General features: G+C 48.8%; 1 protein-coding gene across 1 annotated transcript; it reads right to left on the bottom strand.

Annotated features, from left to right (window-relative positions):
* Positions 1-1,996: 1,996 nt before the first annotated feature.
* On the bottom strand, positions 1,997-10,863 carry GTPBP3 (GTP binding protein 3, mitochondrial). Its single transcript, XM_051972120.1, is given in 10 exon segments — positions 1,997-2,606; positions 2,946-3,215; positions 3,661-3,826; positions 4,203-4,346; positions 4,502-4,574; positions 4,867-5,069; positions 5,160-5,246; positions 5,762-6,006; positions 10,644-10,732; positions 10,735-10,863. Coding segments are annotated over 10 exon segments (1,623 nt in total). The 5' UTR covers positions 10,849-10,863; the 3' UTR covers positions 1,997-2,374.
* Between the last annotated feature and the right edge of the window lie 13,883 nt (positions 10,864-24,746).

Below are 24,746 nucleotides of genomic sequence, written 5' to 3'. Positions count from 1 at the left end.
GTAAGAATGAGGGGCTTAGACCTTCTGATCTCTCTAATTAGCAGTTGTTACTTCTCATTTCCCAGAACCTCAGAGCAGGCTTCAGATAATTCCTGGTGGAGGCGTCCCATGGAAGGAAGCCGCCATGCTTGCTACACTGGGGATGGTCCCTTGCTGTTCGCATCTGCCTCCCTACGACTGGCAGCCATTGCTCCTGGGCCAGGAAGGACACGTGCAGGCTTTGGCCCCCAAGGGGTGCCGCCATGGGGGGAGCGTGCTGCAGGAAGCCTGACTGAAGGCTTCGAAGAGGGGAAGAGTCAGCTCTCCAAAGGGCCGCCATTTAGGAAGTACCAGCACTGTCTTGGGCACTGGGGGTAGAGGCAAACGGCCCTTGGGGAGCTTTACTGGCAACAGGCAAACAAATGTGTACAAAGGAGGTGAAGAAGATAAATGAGAGGGGCAGCCAGGTGGTGTAGTGAGTACAGCCTGGGTCTGGGGAACAGTTCAAATCTATACTCAGGAGGAAGAGGAGGAAAAGGAGGAAGGCAGGGGGAAAGGAGGAAGAAGAGGAAGAAGGAGGAAGGGAGGCAGAAGAGGAGAAGAAAAAAAAAAAAGAAAGGAAGAAGAGGAGGAGAAAAAAGAGGAAGAAATAACCAGCAGAGGAAAGGCATTAGAATAAAAGAATTTTGGGGGAGAGCAACCTTTAGAGGCATGGCATGTTAACTGGGATGTAAAGGAAGCCAGAGAGGGAGAGGAGGAGGAGGAGGGTTCTGGTCACTGGGGACAGCCGGGGAAATGGGGTGTGTTGCTCTAGGAAGAGCAAGGAGACCAGCGTCACTGTGGCAGAGTACTTACTGTATGGGGAGGGAAGGGAGCTTTCAGCATGCCAGAAAGGTGTGGGGGTGGAGTCCCAAAGGACTCTATGTGCCAGAGGATTTTATATTTGATCCTGGAGAAGATAGGGAGTCCCTGAGGGAAAGGAGACTTAGCGGGGCTTGGCCCAGAGCCGCTGCATCTGGAGCCGGGAACTTCCTAAAACAGAACTATCCAAGGTAGTAAAGGCTCCTTCAGGGGCCGGTGGGTTTCTCCACTTCCTTGGATGTCTTCAGGCCGATTCTCAGAGGGCTTGTGGGGCACAGAGTCAGCACTTTAATGCTTCGCGTTCATTCCCTCAGTGGTGCTGTAAGGACAGATATTCTGCTCCGGTGCAATGTTTCTGTCGTCCCTTCCAACCCAGATGTTCTGATTCTAGATAGAGGTCCTTAACCTGGAGTCCTTGAATCTTTTTTTCTTCTTAAAATAATTTGATGACTTTCAATATAATTTGTTTCTTTGGTAATCCCATGTATTTTTTAATGTTTATTGATCAACATTCATTTCAAAATATTAATCCTATGTATTTAAATCTGGCCTCAGATACTTACTTGCTGTGTGATGCTGGGCAAGTCATTTAGCCTCTGTCTCAGAGGCTCAGTTTCCCCAATATAAAATAGGATAACAGCACCTACCTTGCAGGGCTGTTGCGAAAATCAAATGAGAGATTTGTGGCACTGGTACACAGTAGGAGCTACATAAATGTAGATTCCCTTCTCTTCTCTCTCCCCCTTTATTTTACACATTTAACATGATTCTAAGAAGGGGTCCAAAGGCTTCCCCAGATTGGCAAAGGGGCCCAAGAAGTTAAAAAGGCTATGAGCGCCTGCCTGAGGAAAGGTCCTCGGTTGGGTGGCGTCCTCCTGTTTCCAGGAGGAAGCCAGGCCCCAGATGAGCTCACCCAGTCCAGGAAAAGGGCCCTTAATGATGAACAAAGAACGGGCCCAAAGACAGCCCAGAAGCTCCCCGAGGTCCACGATTTCACTTTCCCTTCCCTTTCCATGTTCTTCCTTCCCAAAGGGCTCTTTGTCTGGTGGAGACTGGCCCAGACAAGGGAGGGCCATGGGCATGGAATGCCGGTAGCTACCTAAGGGATGGCGTTCTGGGAATTAGGAGACAGAAATACTGTGAAACACAGGGGACGTAGGACAAAAAGAGAGCAATCCAATTTATTTTTAGAAAACCTGTTTACTATCAGGCAGTGTCCTTTCCCCTGCCCAAGCGGCCTCAAAAGCCCAAGCCACCTCCTTCAGTCTCATCAAGGGGGCCGTGTCCATCTGAAATCCCCTGTCCCTCCTCTTCCCTCTCCCAAGGCGCCGTGGGCGCCTAACAGCCAAAGGGGAAGGCGGGCCCAGGCCTCAGACTGGGGGGACAGGGCCGGTGTGGCTGGGGCGGCTGTCTACAAATGGAGAACTCCAGAGCCGAGAGCCACCTGAGGAGCCTCCCTGACGTCCCGCGGTCCTGCCCGTGACCTTGCCCATGGACTCCTCGGCGCTGGAGCCCAAACGCAGTCCTCCGGTCCTCACTTGCCAATGCAGAAGTCCCGAAAGATGACATCCAGGATGTCGTCGGCCCCCACCTGCCCGGTGAGGTGGCCCAGGTGCTTGCGCGCTGCCCTCAGCTCCTCAGCAGCCAGCGCCAGGTCCCGGCCCTTGCTTTGCTCATAACGACCCAGGGCCTCACAGCAGCTCTGCAGGTGGTGGCGGTGGCGGGCCCGGGTCAGGATTGGCGGCCCGACACTTGGGTCACCGCACCTGAAAGGAATGACCACGACCATGGAGGAACCGATCCCACTGGGGCGCCCAGCTTCTGATCCCAACCCCCAAGCAAATATTCTCATCCGGGAACAGCTTGGGAAGGGTGAACCCCAGCCCTCAGCCCCCTGTCCCTCAAGGTGAGAGGCCAAAGATAGTCAATCAGAGGTGGGAGGGTCAGAGGTCAAGAGTAAACACTAGGAGGCCACGTGGCCAAGAAAAAGGAGGTAGAGAGGAAAGGGCTCAATCCGGAGGGAGAATCAGATCATGGTGGTTAAGCAGCTAGATGGGGGGTTGGAGGGCAGAGGTCAGAGGGTAGAGCGGGAGGGTGGTCCTCACACGGCAGCCAGCTCCCTCTTCAGGGAGGCCAGCACAGCCTCCAGGCCGGCTTCTGTCTTGCAGGACAGCAGGAGGTGGGGGGGCAGGGCAGGCCCCCCGAGCTGCATCCCCTCTGGCAGCAGGTCAGCCTTGTTGAGCACCAGCAGGATGCGGCGATGGGGAGGGGAGGGTCCCCCAGGAGTCACCACTGTCTCCAGGAAGCGGCGGCTGGAGGCCGAGGCCAAGTCTGTGGCATCCAGTAGGGCCAGCACGATGTCGGCTTGAGCCAGCCTGGGGGACAGGAGGGAAGCAGGAGCGGCCGAGTCACAGAGACCCCGGAGTGCCGGGCTCTGGCCCCTACCCTGGGCAGGGCCTTCCCTCTCTGAACTCTGGCCTCCAGGCGACAAAATGGAGAGCGCGGTCCTGGGAATGCCCAGGATGTGCGGGGGAAGGCGGCCTGCTGGTCCCATAAACCTCGAAGCAGATTTACGTATGAACTCTCCCACAGACGAGCGAGAACTGAAAGCTGTCGTTTCAGAACAGAAGCCGGAGAGCCCTCCCCACCCCGACCCTCGCCCGCCAGGCTGTCACAGGCCCTGAGGCCCGGGGGTGGCCAGCGTGGCAGGAGCACGGACCCTCTCCTCCAAGGCCCTGCTGCTCCCACCCATGGCCGGGACAGGACCTCCCGTGTCCCCCACGCCCACGGCGGACGGGGCCCGCAGCTCCCGGCCCTCACCGATCCTGGGCCCGCCGGACACCCTCCTGCTCCACCAGGTCAGGGCTGTCCCGGAGCCCCGCCGTGTCACTCAGCAAGGCTGGGAAGCCCCCAATGTCCACGGCTGACTCCACCACGTCCCGAGTGGTGCCCGGCTCGGGGGACACAATGGCGACAGGCCTCCGACCTTGGGGAACGAGGGAGCCCGTCAGCTCGGGCCTCGTGGCCCAGAGCCCAAGTTCCCATCACAAGAGAGCCCACTGGTCCGAGGCTGGGCCCTGCTGCCCCCTGGTGGCGCCCTCGAGAAGCGGGCCCCTGAAGAAACCTCGGGGCTCTCCCTCTCCCACTCCTCATAAGGCCGGGGGCAGGCTGAAGAAAACAGCCCCTCTCAGAAGCCGCCTCTGCACCGTCGGTGACCCCAGATGTCCAGGCCACGGTTAGGCCCTGCTGGATCTGTGGTCTGGGAATATCCCCCCCACAGCATCTCCCCTCATACCTCCCTCCTCCTCCAGAACCTCCCCCACAGCGCCCCGACCCCCAGGGGCCTCCCGCCTCCCACTCACTCAGCAGGTTGATGAGGCTGCTCTTGCCGGCGTTGGCCGGGCCAGCGATGACCACGTGGGCCCCCGAGCGGAGCCGCTGTCCCCTCCGGGCGTCTCGCAGGTGGGCCAGAAGGGCTTCCCGGAGGCCCCGCACAGCACTGTCCACTGCAGGGACAGGGAGGAGAGCCACAAAAGCTCCAGCTAAGTGAAAGGGGCTGGGGCTGGCCAGGGAGGGCAGGGCCCAGAGGGGTGGGGGGTGGGGGGGAGTGCCCGGTGGGGCCAGGGCAGGTGGGGAAGGGGAGAATGGACCGCGGCCTCACCCCTCTGCAGAGCGCCTTCTTCAATGTTGTCATCCTCGCTGAAATCAATGTAGGCCTCCAGGTGGGCCAGGGCCTGCGCGGGTGGGAGGGAACATGAGGCTCCCCGCCTTCCAGAGGAGATGGCCACCCAGTCCGGGTCACCAGAGCGGGTCAGGCCAGTTCAGGCTGCAGAGACCCCAGGGCCCTCGCCACACACTGGGGACCCCTAGACGCCGAGGGCCTCAGAACCACATGGTGTCCACTAGAGGAGACAGGGGGAGAAGGAGAGGGAAGGGAAGAGGAGACAGGAAGGAGGGAGGGGGAGGAGGAGACAAAGGGGAAGAAACAAGGAAGGATGGGGACAAGGGCCCTGGAGCCTCACTTGCCGTGGTCAGGGTCTCTCCCCAGCCTTGGCAGAGCTGTCCCAGCTCCCCCTGGAGCTGCCGGAGGGCCTGGCGTCGCTGGGCCTCGGTCTCGGCGTGGATCAGGTCCCCCAGCCCCTCTACTTCCGTCAAGCTCAGTTTCCCATTCTGGAAAGCCCGCTTGGTGAACTCTCCGGCCTCCGCCGGCCGCAGGCCTCGGATGCTGCCTGCCTGCCAGGGAACATCTGCTCAGAGCCTGCCTCCCCCCGAGAGACCTGGCAGCCCCCAGAGCATCCCAGGAAAGGGGGAAAACTCACCCAGTGCCTCCAGGACAGCACTCACAACAGCCGGCCCGCCATGGACATGGAACTCGGCACAGTCCTCTCCAGTAAAGCTGTGGGGTCCTGGAAGGAGCCGAGGAAGCCGTGGCTGGGAGGGGAATGCTGCCCAAGCAGGGCCCCGACCACAGACGAAATGGGGGCGACCTCTTCACCACGCTGACTCCGTACAGGGGAAGGGAGCCCTCCTTCCACCGCCCCCCCCAAGTATCCCAGCCCTGGCTGCACCCTCACCTCACTTCCCAGAAGGGGGACCAGTGAGGGCACCTCAGGACCAATTCCCGCTGGTGGGGAGAAGGAAAGGAGGAGCTTTGTTGCAGACAAGCTGGAGTCAGAGTCAGGAGCTGCTGGAGCCCGAGCTCGGGGTCTCCAAGCACGTCCACGCCTTCCCACACAGGCTCAGACGCCCTGGCCTGGAGCTCGGCCCTCCGTGGGCCTCAGAACCACGCGCTCCTTGGCTGCAGCAGACTTGGAGCCAGAATCCTGAAGCCGTGGACTTGTTTGGAGAATCGTGACTCCTGAGGGCGTTGTCCCGAAAGGCTAGAGAAGATGAAGGGCTGGCGGGGAGGTGCCCCCCTTACCTGGGAACCAGAGAATCAGGCCCCTGTCCAGGGGCTCGCAAGAGCCAGGGTCCTGCAGCAGTCGGAGCGTCGCCACGCGGGGCTGTGGAAGGGCCTTCGAGGCCGTGAGTCCCAGGAGAGCGGGGCCACTGGCCGGACCACTGATGCGGATGACCGCCACGCCACACTTGCCCTGGCCAGAAGACAAGGCAAAGATGGTGGCTCGGCCGCCAGAGCCAGGTCTGCACAAACAGCGTTTTGGCAAGCTGGGCAGGGAAGAGAGAAGAGGGGTCAGCGGGGGACACCAGCAGGATGACGGGTGGGCTCACCAAACAGAAATGAAGGATCCCTGCAGGCCACGTTGTACTGACTTAGAAAACCCCAGCATCTACGTTTTGTGGTATTTGTACTTATTTTTATAAATACTTCTCAATTACTCTCCTACCCGGTCTAGGTTACACTTGGGAGTGTGGGTGGGCTGAGGTGTTTCCCAGCCCTCAGATCTGCTGGGAAGAGTTAGGAATCTGGAGGAAGGAGGCTTAGGAGGTCACTGGTCAGTTACTTGTGGACACCAGGGTCACTTTTTATCTCTGGCCTCAGTTTGCTTGTCTGTAGATAAGGACGTTGGACGGTTGCCTCTCAGAAGTCTCAAACCACAGATGTTCCAAACTCAGCAAGCCAAAAACGGAGCTCAGGCTCCTCCCCTTATCTATCACAGTCCTCCCAAGCACCCCAGCTCCACCCCAGGAGTCACCTGTCACCATCCTGACCCCGACCTGTCCCAGCTGTTGCCAACTTCTCCCTTGTAATAGCGTTCTGGGAGGGGGCAGCTGGGATTGAGCGCCTTGCCCAGAGTCACACGGCTGGGAAGCATCTGAGGCAGGGTCTGAACTTCCTGACTCCATGGCTGGTGCTCGGTCCACTTCGCCATCTTGCTGTAATATGTTCTGAGTGCACCCTCTTCCTCCTCTGACACAGACACCGTGGGGTGCAGAGCCTCATCACTCCATGTCTGGATCGCTGCCGCAAGGCTCTCCCCACTCCAGTTCATCCTTCATTCAGCCCAAAGGGATCTTCTGAAAGCACAAGTCTGATGATGCTGTTGTTCATTGTTTCCGGCCATGTCTGGCTCTTCACGACCCCATCTGGGGTTTTCTTGGCAGAGGTACTACAGTGGTTGACCACTTCCTTCTTCATTTCATTTTACAGATAAGGAAACTGAGGCAGACAGGAGGAAGTGATTCCCCCAGGATCACACAGCTAATGTCTGAGTCCAGATTTGAATTCAGGAAGATGAGCTTTCCTGGTGCCGAGCCCAGTGCACTACCCACTGTGCTACTAGCTGCACCTGACACGCAACAGATGCTTAAAAATACTGGCTGACCCGATTCCCCAGACGGCTGCTCAAGTCCCTTCCAACTCTCAAATACTGTGATTCTACCTCAAGCCACTGGGTGGCAGTGTGAGTAAAGGCTTAGAGGCTCCAGAAGGAGCTCTTCCTCCCAGTGAAAGCCTGAGGAGTAACTTTTCTTAGCCTGAGGATCATCTGAAGAATGGGGACAAAAGCACTTGCTGTACAGGGGAGGCTCAATTAAGATAACAGTAACACAAAGACACTTAGTTCTGTTTGACTTCTAAAGCTATTCACAACAAACAACAAAGGGGAGCACCCTTTCTACTTTTCCAATTTTCTTATATTTACTGTCCTACTGGCTTTATTTACTTTTTCTTTTTTCTCCCTATTTAAAAATTTTATTTAATATTTTTATTTTCCTTGGTGACAAGTAAACCAATTTTTTCTACATGTTTTTAAAACTGAGTTCCAAATTCTCTCCTTTACTCTCTCTTTTCATCCCCCATCAAGAAGGCACGTGTGAAATTGAAGCGGGTTGTGGTTCCTTTAAGAAACTATACTTCCTATTGATCTGTGATTCCTTTCAGATTCTCAGCCCCTCCTAGCTGAGGCACATCCTTTCCAGAAAAAAGTTGAATTTCCTGGATGCCAGGACCTTTGATTCACAAATCCTGGTCAAAAGCATCCCTTTGAATTCCAATAGGAGATCCGGGCTTGTCCCAGCCCCCACTGGATCTGAGCCAACTTGGGCTCTTCCAGCCCCCACTGATTCTGATCTGTTCCGGTTGTCCCAGTCCCCCATTCTGACTTGCTTGAGCTTTCCCAGTCCCTACTAGTTCTGATCTGTTCAGGTTTCCCAACCCCCACCAAGGTGAGCAATATAATGAGCTTCCATCAACTAAGGTCTTTGCAAATGGACCTTGGCAGCTCCCTTTTCTGCCAGGACCTTCTGTCCACTGAGAACTGCATTCTCAGTGCAAAACTCCACTTTGCAAAGATCTGCCCGTTGGAATAATACTCTTTTCCAGTGTCAGACTCTCGTTATCCTCACCTATTTCCCTAACCAAACTTTATGCCTCTCTGTCAGGATTTCTAACCTTACTTCCAGTTCCTATAATAAGTTCTCTTATCAGTCTAGGTTTTGGGGTCTGTAAATTCCTTTACAGAGAACCTCTGCACTGCCAGAAGGGAGTCCCCAAAACTCCCTAACCTTGTGCCGAATCCCAAAGGGTTGCAGGGGAGCCAAACCTACCCTGAACCCCAAAACTGTCATTAGACCTTATCATTTAACTCCCTGACCACCAGAAACCCTAATTTCATTTTGGTTCCCTAAATCTAAACCTTATCAAAAATTATGCATAACATTTCCATAAAAGTCAAATTGTGTATTTGCTGTTTGTTACACCGATTACTCCATTTCCCAGCTCTCAGCCTTTGGCTTCGGTGACCCCTGGGTTTGGAATGCTCTCTCCCCTCACCTAGACTTCTGCCTCCTGGCTTTCTTCAAGCCTCAGCTCAAATGCCACCTTCTGTCCCCTCCAGACCTAGTCCCTTCCCTCTGAGGTTACAATGGATCTAGCTTATTCCTACACAGTTGCTATATTGTAGTTCCTTGTCTTTCTTTGTAATCTTTAGTTCCTATTACTGTGTCTGACAGGTTTTTCCTAGGTTGTTCAGTCATGGCCAATTCTTTGTAACCCCATTTTGTTGAGGGGAGCCCTGAAACTGTCACTCTCTCAGACTTTGGGGGGAAAGTTTGGGAACTCCCTCAGAGAAGCTCTGCCCTGAGAGACCTGCCCCAGGAATCAAGATAAAGTGGTTTTATTCTGTTATCTGGGTGGGACTAGTTGAATCCAGGACCACTCCTACTTAGTCTGAGCTGGAGATGGAGATTTCTATCCAACTCTACTGAGTTGGAGATTAGTCCAGGGACACTCACTGAATTCCAAGATTCTCTATTCTGATTCCACTCAAACCGCTCCCAGCCCCTACAGAGAACTGCCCATAAAACAAGCCTCCTTCAGCTCAATCCCAAAGACATTCTCTTTTCAGCATTACTCCCTCTTATTTCTCTCACCTATTTCCCTAATAAGACCTTATTCACCTCTCCCAGGATTTGTTAGAAACTTTCTCTGCTAGACCTTTAACAATAAACTTCTTTTGCCAGTTTAACTTTTCGGGTTCATAAATTCATTTATGAAGGACCTGCACTGCAGAAGGGGGTTCCCACAACTCCCTGCCCTCGTGCCAAACCTCATCATTTTTGGTTCCCTGACCCAGAATCGAGGGGAGCCGAACCTCATCAATTTTAGACACTGGAATGATTTGCCATTTCCTTCTCCAGCTCCCAATAAGGAAACTGAGGCAAACCGGGTGAAGTGGAAGATGAGTCTCCCTAACTCGAGGCCCATGGCTCTATCTCCTCACTGCCCTTGGCACATAGTAAGCTTTTTAAACACTTGCTATCAGTCCAACCCCTGGGAGCACAGGTCTGACAAATTTCAGTCCCCTCCATAAAAACATGATTTTCTAACATGATTTCTACTGACTTTTCCATCCAGTGACGTCAATCTAGTCTAGGTTCTTAATTTGGGGTCTGTGAGCTTTTAAAAATGATATATTTAGACAAATATTTCAAAATAACTGCTTTCCTTTGTCTTCGTATTATCTTATTTATTTAAAAACCTGCTTCTGAGAGGGGGTGCATGGACTTGGCCAGACTGCCGGCGGGAGGGATCCAGGACACAGCAGAGGCCGAGGACTCCAGCTGGAGAATGAGAAGAATTCCGAGCCTGGTCCTTCGGGCCCCCACCCACCTCCTGCACAGGCCTCACTTCATTCCCAGACTCCTCTGCACTTACATACCGCACATTCCCGCCAACTTAGCTAGGGGCACTTAATGACATTCCACCTCCAGGAAATTCTCCACCCAGCCCGGGGCCTGCCTGGAATTCACTTCCTCCAGCAGGGGCCTTCCGGATTCCAGGCGCCAACGCCTCCCAGAAGCCCTCCCTGATTGTCAGCGCGAGAGCCTTCTCCAAAGGGCTCTCATTTTGCTCCCTTCCCGGAGGAGGGGGAAGGGTTCAATTTGCCCATCCCCCGCCTTTTCATTTCACAGGCCCGGAAACTGGCCAAGGGTCACGTGGGCAGAAGCCAGTCCCCCACCTCCAGAGCCTGAACTCGGCATTGCAGCAGGTCGCCTTTTCGGTATTACGCTCCTGGGTTCAGACCCCCCAGTTTAAAAGGCAAACTCCTTTAGGGCAGGGACCGTCCTTGTTGACACTTTGCCTCTTCGTAAAGCCGAATAATCGGCCTTAGTTCACAGTAGGCGCTTAATAAATGCATGTTGACGTTTTAATTACAGAAAGACAGCACTGAGGTCCAGAGAGGGGCAGCAGGGGCGCAAGAGCTCATGGCCTGTCAAGGCTGCGGAGGAGAGATTCGAACGTCTCCCAGATTCGCGGTTTGGCCTACGCTCCGCCCCGTAGTTTATCCCTTGATCGCCGAACCGGACACCACCACCCCAGCCCACCCTGGACCGGGACGCACCTGGTGCACAGACGGGAATTTTGGGCTAGCCCGGACACTAGGGCTCCCAGGAACCGCCACATGGCGCGGGAGGGAGGCAGGACCCGAGCGCCCCCTCCCGACTACGGAGCCACGCGACTCCGACGTCGACGTCCGTGGCTCCTCCCGCAAGCCTCGATTCACTCTGCAGCGACTTCCCGCAAGAGCCCCTCCTCCCTATCCCCATTGGTTGGAATCAAGGAGGCTCCTCCTTCCCTTGAGGCTTTATTGCTTTTTCTCGATGGCACCGCCCTTTCTGTTGCTTGGTTGGCTATTATCTCTAAGAAATTTCCTTTCCTGAGATGTGGTTGGTCTACACCATAGTAGTCCCTCCCTCCTACCGCAAGATCTTATTGACTATCTTTTCAGTGGCATCTCCCCGAACCAGACATCACTCACGTTAAAGTGTGCTTGATCCGCCTACCTGTAGGCACCACCAATGGGAACGGCCCGATCTTCCCTGAAAGTTAATTGGTCGTCTCGTAGAAGTCCCGCGCGAGGTTCAACAGTGCCCGTTTGTGATTGGTTGAAACAAGGGCGTTCTGTGCTGAGGGCTAGTCCTCGGGTGGGAGTCTGACCTGAAGCCCATCATTAGGCGCTCCCCCCACATCCAATCGTCCCGTGTATTGGGGGAGTGCGGGAGGCAGAACCTGCCTGAGCAGAAGCAATCCTCCGTACACCCGGACTTGGGGGGCGGGCCAGGGGAGTCAAAATCATACTGAGGACACTTGAAGCCACAAAGTGTGACATAGAAATGTAAAGGAACGTGCTCGTGCAATGGGAAATGATGCGGAGGCGGGGACCGGAGAACGCTGACACATCCGGGAATTTGTTTGATTGTGATGACCAGTCTTGGTCCCAGAGAACAGATGACAAATTGTGTTCCCCCTCCTGGCTAGAAAGGTGGAACGGTGGGTGTGGGCGTCGACACTCTGTCAAATGGGATGTCGCATGAGCCCGTTTTGTAAAGCCCTCAGCGTACACAGCAGCCGCTTAATAAATGCTCGTTCCCGTCCCTTATCAGACCGGAGCTCGGGTCGCCGAGATCAGGGGGGATGGGCTGTACTGCCGTAAGCCGTCATTTATATAAAAACGAGAGACCAGGAGTGAGATGGCGGAGTCCTCTCAGGGTTAGAGGGATGTGTATGCTGGGAAAATCCTTTTCCCAAAGGCCCCAAATACCTTGTATCTAGCCTCATAAATCAAATTGTTTTGGATAACCATGAGAGCATCCTGACCATGAAATCATATTTCCTCAGGCAAAAGTAAAAAGTTATCAAGACCTCCAAACTGAAAGGGAAGGATCGTACCCTCGCCATCTGGCGGGATGACATATTGTGAGAAACATATTTTTGTGCTGAGATAGGTTTCTGCAAATAGATTGTGTCTCCTAGGATCCAGCAGATGGGCTGAAGAAGTGGGGAGGAGGAATTTGCATGAGAGTCTATATAATCTGCTTTGCCGAATACACAAGCACACTTCTCTGTTGACAATACCTTTGGTGTTCACTGTGTCCTTTCTCGAGAAAGTTAATAAACTTTCCTTTTTTTTTTTTAAATTAAAAGCTTTTTATTTTCTAAACTTTCCTTTTTACTACACTCTGGAATTATTGGTAAGGGTCTTCGAGTCCCACACAGCAATAAAATCTTTTTTTTTAAGCGATGAGGTAGAAGACAAGTAGGGACCCTCTCCCCCAAATCCTAGCCACTGGGAAGAGAATTTGTGGTGGAGTGAGGTCTCCTGAGGGGACAGAAGGTAAAGAAAGAGGGGTGTGTAGAGGATTGGTGGTGTCGAGACTGGGGAACCTAATCCTCTGGCATAGCTCTCAAGGTGATCAGTCCAGGAACCAGAGTATTGACTTCCGGGGCAGAGATTGATGGGTTGGGGTGCCCAGCGGGAGATCACGGACTTTTTGCAATGTCGGGGCTGTGGCAGGTGCAATACTGGCTATGGAAGGAAGGGAGACTAGGTACTTTACTGACACCAAATGTGAGCCCAACCTCCTAGCCTGGCATCTTTCCATGTCCAATTCCCTAGCCTGGTACTTTGGGATCTCCAGACTTTGGACCCCAGGGCTCCAGAAGGGATTGGAGGGATGGAAGAAGGGGTTGATATGGGAAGAAGAGCAGCTTCTGTCTGACAACAGATAGAACACAGGTCAGGAGATAAAAGAAGAAATGGGTTCCTGGACAGACTAGCCCAGCCCATGGTCCAGGGGACTCCAGGTCCTACCATCCAGAATAATTAACGTAATAACATGCCCAATCCAATGAATCCAGATACCAGTCCAGATTTCTGAGCAGATTCACCCAAAGTTGCTTCAAATAATCATGAGATGCATCAACCCAAGGAACATTATCAAGGCTCTGCCTGGGGGCCCCTGAGTGGAGCCCCAGCTCTTGTCCTCCAGAGCGCTACAAAAAGAGAATATTCAATAGACACAGAGAACTGGGAGCTCAAAAAGAACTTCCCCCCATGTTCCCCCTGCTTCCCTGGGCACCACTTTATGCTCTTTCACATCTGTGTGGGACAGCAACCACTGGAATTGAAAATCCAGAGTCTGAATCAGAAATCGGAAAAGATCTTTATTCTTTCTCATGAGAAAGGACACAAACCCTTGTTGCTCAAGTAGCAGCAGCCAGGGTATGCACCCCACTGGGTGGGAGAATAGAATTTTATAGCCCTAGCCCATACCCCTTTCTACTCTTTTACCCTTTCCCTATTGGCTGGGTACTCAGGGCAAAGAATCTAAATGTGGCAATACCCAAGAGAAACTTGTATACCCATATTTAGAAGCTTAATGCATATAGTATCAGGAAACAAGCGTGAACAGGAACTGCCTCTGCTGATGTGGATTTAGAAAAATAATGGACACGTACTATCCCACTTCATTTTAGAAATGAAACAGGCCTGAGGAAACTGCACTACCAGTCATCCCTCACAATCCCCCTTATTCTTTTATCATGTCTTTGGAGTTTCCTCACACCACTGTTGATAGGTCTCATCCAATGGCCTTATGGCCTTCAGATTCAGTCCTATCCAGTCTCTAGAGGAGTCTGTCTCTGAGTTTTCATCATCATAATCTTGATTTCCCCACTACCAGACACATGTAATATCTTTTGCACTGAGCTTTGTACTATTCTGGTGATCATTTGCATCATGCAAGATGAGCAGATGAGAAGGAGTATTACTACAATTCTAGCAATAAGTAGGAACTTATTTGTTTCCACCAGGATCCCCTAAACCAGCACATCAAGGAGAAGTTAAAAGGAAGGCTCCATATCTGGACTGGCTCACGAATGATTTTTCTTATGTTCTGAGTTATATCTTTTATTACTTGCCCATTATCATCAATTTTCATACAGCACTCTTTCTTCTGCCAAGAGGTAATCTAAGACCAGTTGGTGCTGGATCACCACTTCCCTGATCTGAGTAGCCTGATCAGCTAATAAGTCCAGGGCCCTCATGGTCTGATTGGTGATACGATCTACTATAGTTTAGAGTCTGATCAGCCTGTTAAGCATATAAATCAGGGTCCTGTAGCTCCAACTGCCATAAATCTGCACTATCCTCTCCGGGGGCCAGGTATCTCCCTCCATTAGCATCCCCCGTGCTTGTTAGGGAGGTATCAATGCTCCTTTTGGCTCTACCCAGATCATCATATAGTCTTAACTCCTAAATGGCCTCCTTGCCTTGACAAGAAGAAAAATTCTGGGCAGACAAGTCTAATATAACAACTTCCTGACCAGTTTTTGGGTAAATGGGTATAGGTAGCCGATCCTCATATCCAACAATGTCTTTTTAAAGCTGATTGTTCTTCAGGGGAAATAGTTGATTGACAGTAGAGACTGTCCTCTACTCAGTCTCAAAGGTCCCCCTTAAGAGCATCCCCAATGATTCTTTGTAGGTACAATTCTGTAGTCCACGATCTATTTCCCATTCATATTAGTCCATTTCAGGGCTCAATGTCTCATTCTGGGGGGGTCCAGAACTATAAAGAGTCCCAATTCCCAGAAAGTCTGTCCAACTCTATATGTGGTTATCTTCCCCTACTTTCATATATCCTTCTCACAAGAATAGGTCCAGTCATATTTACTTTTTCCCAACCATGTATCCTCTTCAGTTTGATCAGGAAATAGTTGCTCTTCACTGACTCTCAATTGCCACTGATGTCTTTCCTCCCCTGTCCAGTATCCCATATCATTATGTACCTCAGCTGTTCCTGAGGATCCTGACTGGAATTAAAGATACTGGCACCCAAAGCCACCTCCCATTTGCTGTGGTCCTCCACAGATCCAACAGTTTTGTTAAATTAAAGCCAAGTGCTATTGCTTCCACCAATCCAACAAACTTAATGTTCTCCTCTTGCCAGGAATTCCTGGAAGAGGAGTGGGTCAAGCAAGAGATCATGAAGAGAGCAGGCTTGAGCCAGGGAACCATGGGGTCTCTGCTTTTATCCCTGTTGTTTTTGCTTCTCTGGCAGAGTAAGAAATGATTATATCCTTGTGGAAATAAGCAAAGTCAGATACTAGGGGCCAGAATGAGAAATAGAACCCCTACAAAGGAAGAAATCAAGATCACAATTGTTCTTTCTTTCATCAAGGATTATAATCAATCCCTTTTGTTTCCTTATGGTTAACTTGTAATTCTCTGGATCACCAGAGACAACAGTCTACTCAAATGATTGGTCAGCAGATTCTTTGACCTTTGGAGGGTATCTAACTTTTCTCCTTGATTCTCAGTGCAATGTCTGTAGTAAGGTTCATCTGGAATGGCCCCTCCCAAGCAGGTGACAGCTTGTCTACCTTGGGATGAGCACTCAGTCACCAGATTGGTATTTATGCACTGGGAACCCCAGTGGAGGGGTTTGGGCAATGAGTCCTTTTTTCCTGTAGAGAAAACAAGATAACTTGCCAAAGACTATCCATAGTCTTTAAGGAATTTTTCCCTCGTGTCCCACTGGAAAGGCTGGGACAATCTGGCTGGGTAAGAGTGACCACATAAGCGTTCGTAGGGAGACAGATCTATAGCCCTACGGGGTTTGGTTCTGATGTGGAGTAGAGCTAGTGGTAAACACTTAGTCCAAGGGAGTTATAGCTCCATCACAAGTTTTGTGACTGTCTCAATCTCCTGATTCATCTTTTCTGCTCTGCCCAAAGGAGTATGTAACTCCTAAGAAATCTCTAGCCTTTTATTAAGGATTGGAGGACTCGAGGGGTGAAATGAGTGCCTTGGCTGGAGTCAGTCTGTTCGACCAACCTGTATAGAGGGATAATTTGTTCCAGCAGAACCTTACTTACCAGGGATGTGGTGGTCTAAGCCAGAGGAAAAGCCTCCACCTAGGAAATTAAATGGTCCACTATCACCAACAAAAACTTCAGTCTCCCTACAGGGGTACCTTGGAAATCCAACTGTATGCTCTGAAATGGTCTGATTCCTGGAGGCCAGCCTCATTTTGCATGGTGCCTTTGGCTATTGTCATTTGTCCTTTGACAAATAACGCAGCCATCAGTTAGTTACCTGCCTGCAAGGACAGATATACTTGGCCAAAACCATGTCACACAGATTCTGAACATCCCAATGGCTACCTGCTGCAGTATCTGCCTCAAAATGGCCCCGTTTATGATCTCCCTCCCCTCTGGGAGAAATCACATCCCTCACTCGTCCTGCTGACCTCCCTATTCCCAAGCTTTCTTTCCCTCCTTCTCCATCAGAAGGGAGGGCTTCAAGTTAGGAGGGAACATGGCAACCAGAACCAATACTGGCTCAATCATCTCTTGCTCAAGTTCTCCAGCCCTTTTCACCTCCCTCAGCCAGACATTATCCCTACCCTCAAAGAAGTTCCCCCTTTGATGTCCATTGACCCAGACTATAGCTTTAGGCAAGTGCAGATTTTCCAATACCTGCTGTAACAAGGTATAGTGAGGCAGCTCTTTTCCTTCACTAGCCTCCCATATCTTTCCAAACACATGAGCCACCCCTCAGGCAAAACTTGACTCTGTATAGATATTTCCTTCCTGGTTCTCTAATAATTTCAAAACCTAATTTAGTGCATGTAATTCACAGGTCTGTGCGGATCAATTATTTGAAAGCTTTCCCAGTAAAAAGAAGGTCTTATCCCCATCAACAAGTGCATACCCATTCCTTCTTTTCCTGTCTATTACCCATGAGGAGCCATCTATAAATTGATTCAGCCTTCCAGGAATGGGGGACTCCTGTAGTCCTTAGCTGGTTTTTGTCTGAGAGTCAATTAATTCTATACCACAATGCTCCCCCTTCCAATCTTGTGCTATCCCCCCCACCCCCAGTCAGGAAAGTGGGAGTATTCTGATTGGGGTTGATGAGGCTTTCAATGTTGGGTGTAGTTAGCAGAGGAATTGATAAAAACTCATCCCTGAGGCAGGCAAGGCAGGAAGAAGGCACTGGTAGAGATCAGTGTAGCTCCAAAGGTCCACTCTCTGAGGAGGTCCAGTCAGAAATCCAAGTTATGTCAAACCTCTGAGACATACCCTCCGTGGAAGTCCTGAGCTTCAGGATGGGTTGCAGGGTAACAGCCCCTTCAGGATTTTTCATAAGGGATTGGAGGGCCTTTCCCCAATTCCAGCTCTGATGAGGGCAATGAGTTTTGCCCTCTGAGCAAAAGTCTCAGGGTGGATTGGCTTGGTCTCCAAGGTTTTTTGAGGCAGGTTCAAGAAGTGACAAGATCTGAGCCGTACTGAAGATGTTTCAGATTTTATTTCAATAATCAATAGAATAGCAAGTCCCATAGACTGTATCAATTTAGGGACCTAATCTCATACAGGTATATAGTCATTTACCTAATTATTTAGGGTGTAGCAATTATATATTTTCAGATTGAAAACAGCAAGATTTTAGATATTTGTATTGTGCTCATAGTTTCTACTGACTAGTTGATCTGATTACAGAAATTTACTATGAAGAAAAAGAGAGACATGATTATACATGACAGGATTAAACATCCTTAGATCTGTTTGACAACTAATCATGCAGGAACAATTCCACCTCATAGCTTGGGAATAATCAGGTGAGAAACAAACAGAGCTGGGAAAGTGAGTCAGTAGGATCTGACCTTGAGCCGAGGTTAAGACTGTCCTCCCAGCTCTTGCCCAGATAAGATGTCCACCTATGACAGTTCAGAAAGGCATCCCTCTGAGTAATTTATGGCATTTCTCTCTAATGATGGGTTATTACTAACTTAACAATCTGTCAGGCAATCATACCTAAATTCAAAGCTCAAAAGATCAGTTACATACAGTCCCAAGAGATTTTATTTCTAATAGCAAATTCTACTAATCACAGCTTAGAGCTAGATATATTATTTTTAAAAGATTATCAGGACACACACATAGGAGATTTTGTTTAACATGTTTTTCTTCTTCTTAAGTTTAAACTCATCCTGGTGCAAAGACCAATCATTAAACAAGCTTATAGATTCTTAGTAAACACATTCCTTGTTTGGGAACTATACTTCCCATACAAATTCATTTCTCAGGGCTGATGATCTTGCTTACCCTGATGATTTCAAGAAAATTAGCAAGCTTATAAATTAAAGGGAGTTGACAGAGACCCCAGAGAAGGGACTGAGTTGCTATTGCCCACCCCACCTATCAGCTTCTGTGAACTGTGCTGTTTGATATCTTCCTCTATGAAGGGGAAAAAGGGTACTTGAAGATGTACTGGTCAGGCTTTTGCCTTCTTCCTCTTGTTCCACACACAGTAATTACCAATTTTAGGTTTAACATGATGACAATAATTCCAAATAATCTAGTTAACAATAGCCAAATAGTCTTTGCTATAATTTCCTCTTAATTTTCTAGCAAAGATGGGAATATGTAATTCCCTAAATTATATTTGCAACACATTATAAAACAGGGCTAGCAAGGCTAAGTAAACTTTCTCCCTTCTTTGAGTTGTTCAGTTTATTCTGTCCCCAAGCTATTGTGCCTTTGAAAGTTTTTAAGGAAGGTTATAGCTTCCCCCTTTCCCTAAATAAGTTTCCCTTTTGTTTTAGGGAGTAAACAAGACAATTCATAAAATTCAGATAGAACAGAATATTGAAAAAAATGAATAGGAGACTCATAATTTACACTCAAGTTTCCAATTTTAACATACACACCACTTCTAAAACTATTTTTTAATTGACTTAATTTTAATTTACGAGATTCCTTAAATTCTAATTAAATGTTCCAGACAAACTGAATTGTCATTTGGTTATTTTCTAATTCACATAAACCATTTCTCTTTTGTGAACCAGGAAACGATTAAGTGTCAGTTTTTATTGACAGGGCCCCTAGAACCTGCCAAAGGCTGGGGTGACTGGTACCAGGATCTCCCCTTGATGGAAGTTTCAGGTGCCAGGGCTCAGGGAATGCTGACCATAGAGCCTGATCTCCACTCTACACCCCCATACCTGCCAAGCTGGGTTGAGATGTGAGGTCCCCACGGCTGTTGCTGCTTCCCCCATTTCTACATGTGGGGCAGAATATGAATTTCCCTACATTTCTTCAGCATTCTCTTTTCTTAATCTGATCTGAGACAAGAGGAGCAAACAAAGAGGGGCTATATCTATCCCCACAACTGAGATATATTCAGAATTGGTCAGTGGAGAATGCTGAGTGATCAGGATTATAAAGAAGATCCCTTAATACCTTGTGGGATGCTTTCCCTTTTCAGCATCTACCTTAACCTTTATGTAAAATGAACCATATTCTCCTTTCCCAATGGAGCAGAGGAGGATTCTGGACAAGAAAGGAGTCAAGGAAGGGATAGCAAAAAGTTTCTATTTTACTTTTTTTCTTTTTCTTTTTTACTCTCTTCTTTCAGAATGGGGAAAATTCTTGGAATTTATCCCCAATATTTCAGGAATTTTTTCTTGCATTCTTAAAATGACTAGTTGCCAAACTCCTTAATCATTGTTCTCAAAACCTTGAAAATCTGCTAAGATGTTATTTTAACAACTCTATAATTTTAACTAGCTAACTTGATTTCTGTAGCCCATAGCTTGGCCAGAACTGTGGTTCACAAGAAAAAAGTCAGGCTTTTCCCTTTTGTGGGAGTCATGGATGTTAAATCTTTCTCAGTTTTCTTCTAACTACAGCATAGAAGTTTTTTTCTTGATGACTGCATTTTAAATCTTTCCAGGTAACAAAATCTAACTCACAGAACAAACATGACACATATTCTGCACAGAGATGTAGACACAGACAAAATGACATGGAGGAAGATTGTCCCATCTTTGCCAAAAGCCATAAAATTTCTATTCCTATAATGTTTTGCCTCCTCCAGCATCTCAAGGATGAAAAGGTGGCAAAAAAAAAAACCCACCTATTAACATAATCAATCATTTCAATAATCAAACTAAGAGAAACCACATGATTATATAAATAGATGCAGAAAAAGCATTTGACAAAACACAATACCCATTCCTATGAAAAAACACTAGAGAGCATAGGAATAAATGGAGTTTTCATTAAAATGATAAGTAACATCTATCTAAAATTATCAGCAAGCTTCATATATAATGGGTATAAACTAGAAGCATTTCCAATAAGACCGGGGTGAAACAAGATTGCCCACTATCACCATTACTTTTCAATATTGTATTAGAAAAATCCACACAAGTCATCAGCATTTCTGTATGTTATCCACAAAGTTCAACAGCTAGAGAGAGAGAGAGAAATTCCATTTAAAATAACCAAAGATAAAAGGCAGCTAGGTGGCTCAATGGATAGAGCACCAGCCCTGAAATCAGGAGGACCTGAGTTCAAATTTGACTTCAGACACTTAACACTTCCTAGTTCTATCATCAACTTCTGTGGTTTCTTGTTTATATCATAAATATGATATAAAATATGAAATTTATATTCATAAAAAGGAATTTATATCATTTAAAACAAAAATAGAATCCTAATAAAGTCAAGAACCTGGATTCAGTTAGTTCTAAGCTTGAGTATTTATTTCTCCATGGGCTCCTTATTTAGGAAGGCTAGTGGAGTTTCATCTTTCTCTTGCATGATTTCAGTCCCCTTCTCCATAATTAGACTTTTAGGGACCGCATTCCCCATTCCCTCCTCCATCCTCCTCCTTAGTTCTCTCATATTTTGTCTATGGGGGGCATTATTATGGTCCCGATCAGGGTCTTTTTGCGGGGGATTTCTGCCTCCTTGAGTCAGTGGGCGGGCGGCATCCCAAGCTTTCACAGCCGCCCTCCAAATTTGCCTCTGCTCCTCCCCAACGAAGAGAATGTCCAATAGGGCCATGGGCTCCTGCCCTACAAGTGGAGCTCCGGGAGTGGGTGGCCCCAAGTGGATCCTCTCTCAGGTCCTTCAGAAACGGGGGGACGTTCCCACGGAGCCAAAGGAGCTTCTCTTAGTGGGAATAAGTGGGTGAGAGGAGAAGCCAGAAGAGAGAAGTTCTCTGGGGCTTGGTGGAGGAGAGCCTGCGGCGGGATAGCAGCCCCCCTCCCATCCCCCCGATTCCCCTGGTCCTCCCCCCGAAGGTGCAGAGGGATGGGAAGGAGGGGAAGCGGGGGGAGGGGCGGAGGAAGAGGGGAAGCTGGCCGAGAAGCTCGGGGAGGATGCTCCTCCTCCAGCCTACAAAGTGCTCCGCAGCGGGCCGCCAGGGGCAGCAGACACACACTCCTCCGCGCGCCGAGGTTCTAGGTAATTCACGTATTTGTCCTCCGGACACCCCACTTTGGCCAGGAGACATTTCCTCCGAGCTGGACCCGTTCCAAATGAAAGAGCAAAATTTCATCATTTTCCTCTGGTCCTTTCCTTCGTATGTCGGTTGTTCATCCCAACTACGTAACCCAGACCCTGACGGACTATTCCCCGGAGAGGGGAACCCACAATTCGCTTTTGACTGAGGCTTTCCCGTGTCTCTTTCAACTCTTACTTCCGGCTGGAGAGCTTTCTGTTTGTTGCCCGAGTTTCTTATACTCCGGGACATGACTGGGATTTCTGCCGGTATGGCCGATCCGGGCTCAACTAGGCTAATCCCCACTAGGAGATGACCAGGATCTCTTGGAACCTTCAATCCCACAGACGACCTATATCCCACTCTATCTGGTCACCCCGAAATCCAGAACAAAGAGGCTCATCCGGCTCATGACCAATCAGTGGCTCCTTATAGTTTCTCTTCGGGTCTCCTCAGAGGAGAGTCTCCTTCACACTTGCCGGAGGGGGAGAAATCCCGGGACTAGCCCCCAAACCTCTGTAAGAGGGCGACCCATCAGAATCAAAAATCCGGAACCCGAATCAGAGATCAGAAAACATCTTTATTCTTTCCTCGTGAGAAAGGGCACAGCCCCTCTTAAGTCAAGCGGCGGAAGCCAGGGAGTTCACCCCATAATGGGAGAAATAGAATTTCAAAGTCTTATCCCCCCTCACTCCCTTACCCTTTTTTCCATTGGCTAGGGGAAGGGGAACACAATCTAAACTTGTCAACTAATACTCAATAGAAATGTATATATCTATATTTGGAAGCTTAATGCATTCGTGTATCTGGGAGCAAGAGTAACCAGGAACCAAATCCACTGAGTGGATTTGGAGAAAAATTGGAAACTTAATGTCCCACTTCATTATAGAAATTGATGAGGTCTTCAGTGTTGGAGGTAGTTAGCAGAGGAATTGATAAAAATTAATTCCTGAGGCAAGACAAGCAGGGAGAGGGCACTGACAGAAATTAGTTTACTCCATGACTCCACTTTCTGGGGAAGTAGTCCAGTCAGAAATCCAGATCTGTCAAATCCCTGAGACCCAGCCTCTGTAGAGATCTTGAGCAGTCTCACTTTGCCATGCCCTGTCAGAAATCCCAATCATGTCCCTGAGGTTATATTTTCCCTATATAATCTATTTAGGGGTCTTCCCCATGGCTGCTGCCTTCTTTTTGGGTCAATCCCCCATGGCATTCTGCCTCATGGTATCTTTCTCCTTCCCCCTCCTCCACACCACATAGTATCTCCCCTACCTCCACTCTGCTTCCCAACTCCACTTCTCCTCCTTAGAACTAACTCTTTTAGAGTGCTAAGGCCCTTTCAGGATTTAGCCTACTAGCTAAAGGCACGCCCCAACCTCATGGGAGTGTTTCCTTTCTGCTGGTAAATGGCAAGTTCCATTAGAGAGCTTGCCCTCTCTATCATTAATTATTAAAACTGCTTTCTATGCTCTCCCATTCTATTTCATATTTACCTTTCCTGGTGTCTATTGCATTCCTTCATTACATCTCTAACCTATTCCCCTAAATAAATCCTCCTTTTACCAAAGAGAATGGCCATTGTAAATTCTTCACGTGACTGAACCCCAACTTTTGGTGTCTACCATCATCTGGAATCTACATCACCCACATCATTTTGGTGCCCAAAACAGATCATTTTGGCATCGAACCTATCAAAATGAAACAAGCCTGAGGAAACCGCACTGTCAGCCATCCCTCATACATCCCTGCAAAGTGGATAAACTTCCTCTTTAGTGAGACTCACAAAGCCTACATAACTCTGTCACCACTATCCTATTTGTCCACAGCACCCCTATCTGCCCAGCTCTTTTCTTCAGCCCATTCTGACTCCCAAGATTTCTCCCAACTGATATTTAGCAATTCCACTTGTTCTGGGACAAGGTATCAATCAATATCAGTCAATAAATAAACATTTTATGAAGTACCTTCTATTGCCAGGTACCTTGCTATGCAGGAGGGATGCAAAAAGAAGAAAAAAACAGTTCTTGATCTCAAGAAGCTTATAATTGAATGGAAAGATAAATAAACAGATATACAAAGCAATCTATAGAGGATAAGAAGGAAATAATTAATGGAGGAAAGGCAAAGGAATTAAGAGGGGTTGAAGAAGGCTTCCTGTGGGAAGTGACATTTTTGTTGAAATTTAAAGGAAGCCAGGGGAAGTCAGTAACTGGAGCAGAGGGAAAGGGTTCCAGACATGGGGGACACCCCAACCCAGCAGAATGCAAGGAGCTAAAGATGGAGACCATTGTGACTGGATCAAAGAGTATGTGTCTGGATGCATGTTTAAGAATACTGGAACGATAGTAGGGGGTTGGATTATGAAAGACTTTGAAAGTCAAACAGAGCATTTTGTATTTTATCCTAGTAGAAAGGGCAGGGGGAAAAGGCCAGTGGAATTTATTGAGTAGGGAAATATATGCTTGGACTTAAACTTAAGGAATCTCTTTAGTAGCTGGATGAAGGAGACTTTGGAGTAGAGAGAGACTTGAGGCAGGCAAACCCCCCAATTCCCCTGCCTCATCCATCTCCACTCTCCCAAAACCATTGCGATGATCCCAGCAGGAGATGATGGCACTAGAGGGTAGCAATGTCAGGGAAGAGAAAGGGATGTATTGAAGAGATGCTAAAATAGTGAAATTCACCGTTTTGGCAACAACCTGGCCATGGAGGATAAGAGATAGGTAGTGAGGAGTCCATGATAGCTAAGACAGTGAAGAGAATAGGTTTGGAGTCTGAGGAACTGGGAGGATGGTGTTGCCCTTTACAGTTATTTGGGAGCAGGGAGAGGGTTAGGAGGGGAATTAATTTTGGATCTATTGAATTTAAAATGTCCACTGTTGATCTGGTTTGAGATGTCTGAAAGGCAGTTGGAGATAACAGATGAGAGACGGGCAGAATTAGTAGACTGGAGAATCATCAGCATGGAGATGGTCATTAAATTAATGGGAGCTATAAGCTCATCAAGTTAGGTGGTATAGAAGAAGAAAAGGACGAAGAACAAATCCCAGAAGGACACAAGGTTAGAGGATATAAGATGGACTATCCAGCAAAGTGGACAGAGAAGTTGTCAGAGAGATAGGAGGACAACTAGAAGGTAGTTGTACCCCAATATATGGGACGTGCAGACCCTTACCAACAATTTCCAGAGTCTCAGGATAAATGTAGTAAGAAGGAAAGTTTATTAGCTTTATTGAGAAAGGATACTCCCAGAATACCAAAGCTGGTGTTAAAAGAGAAGTATTGATGTGTTCAGCAAAGCAGATTATATAGATCCTAACGGAAACCGGCCCCCATCCTTTTTCCCCTTTGACCCCATCTGCTGGG

Source organism: Antechinus flavipes, chromosome 1, assembly GCF_016432865.1.
Source record: "Antechinus flavipes isolate AdamAnt ecotype Samford, QLD, Australia chromosome 1, AdamAnt_v2, whole genome shotgun sequence".
Lineage (NCBI taxonomy): Eukaryota > Metazoa > Chordata > Mammalia > Dasyuromorphia > Dasyuridae > Antechinus > Antechinus flavipes.
The sequence above is the reverse complement of the archived record's forward strand: the minus strand, read 5'-3'. Positions and strand labels throughout refer to the sequence as shown.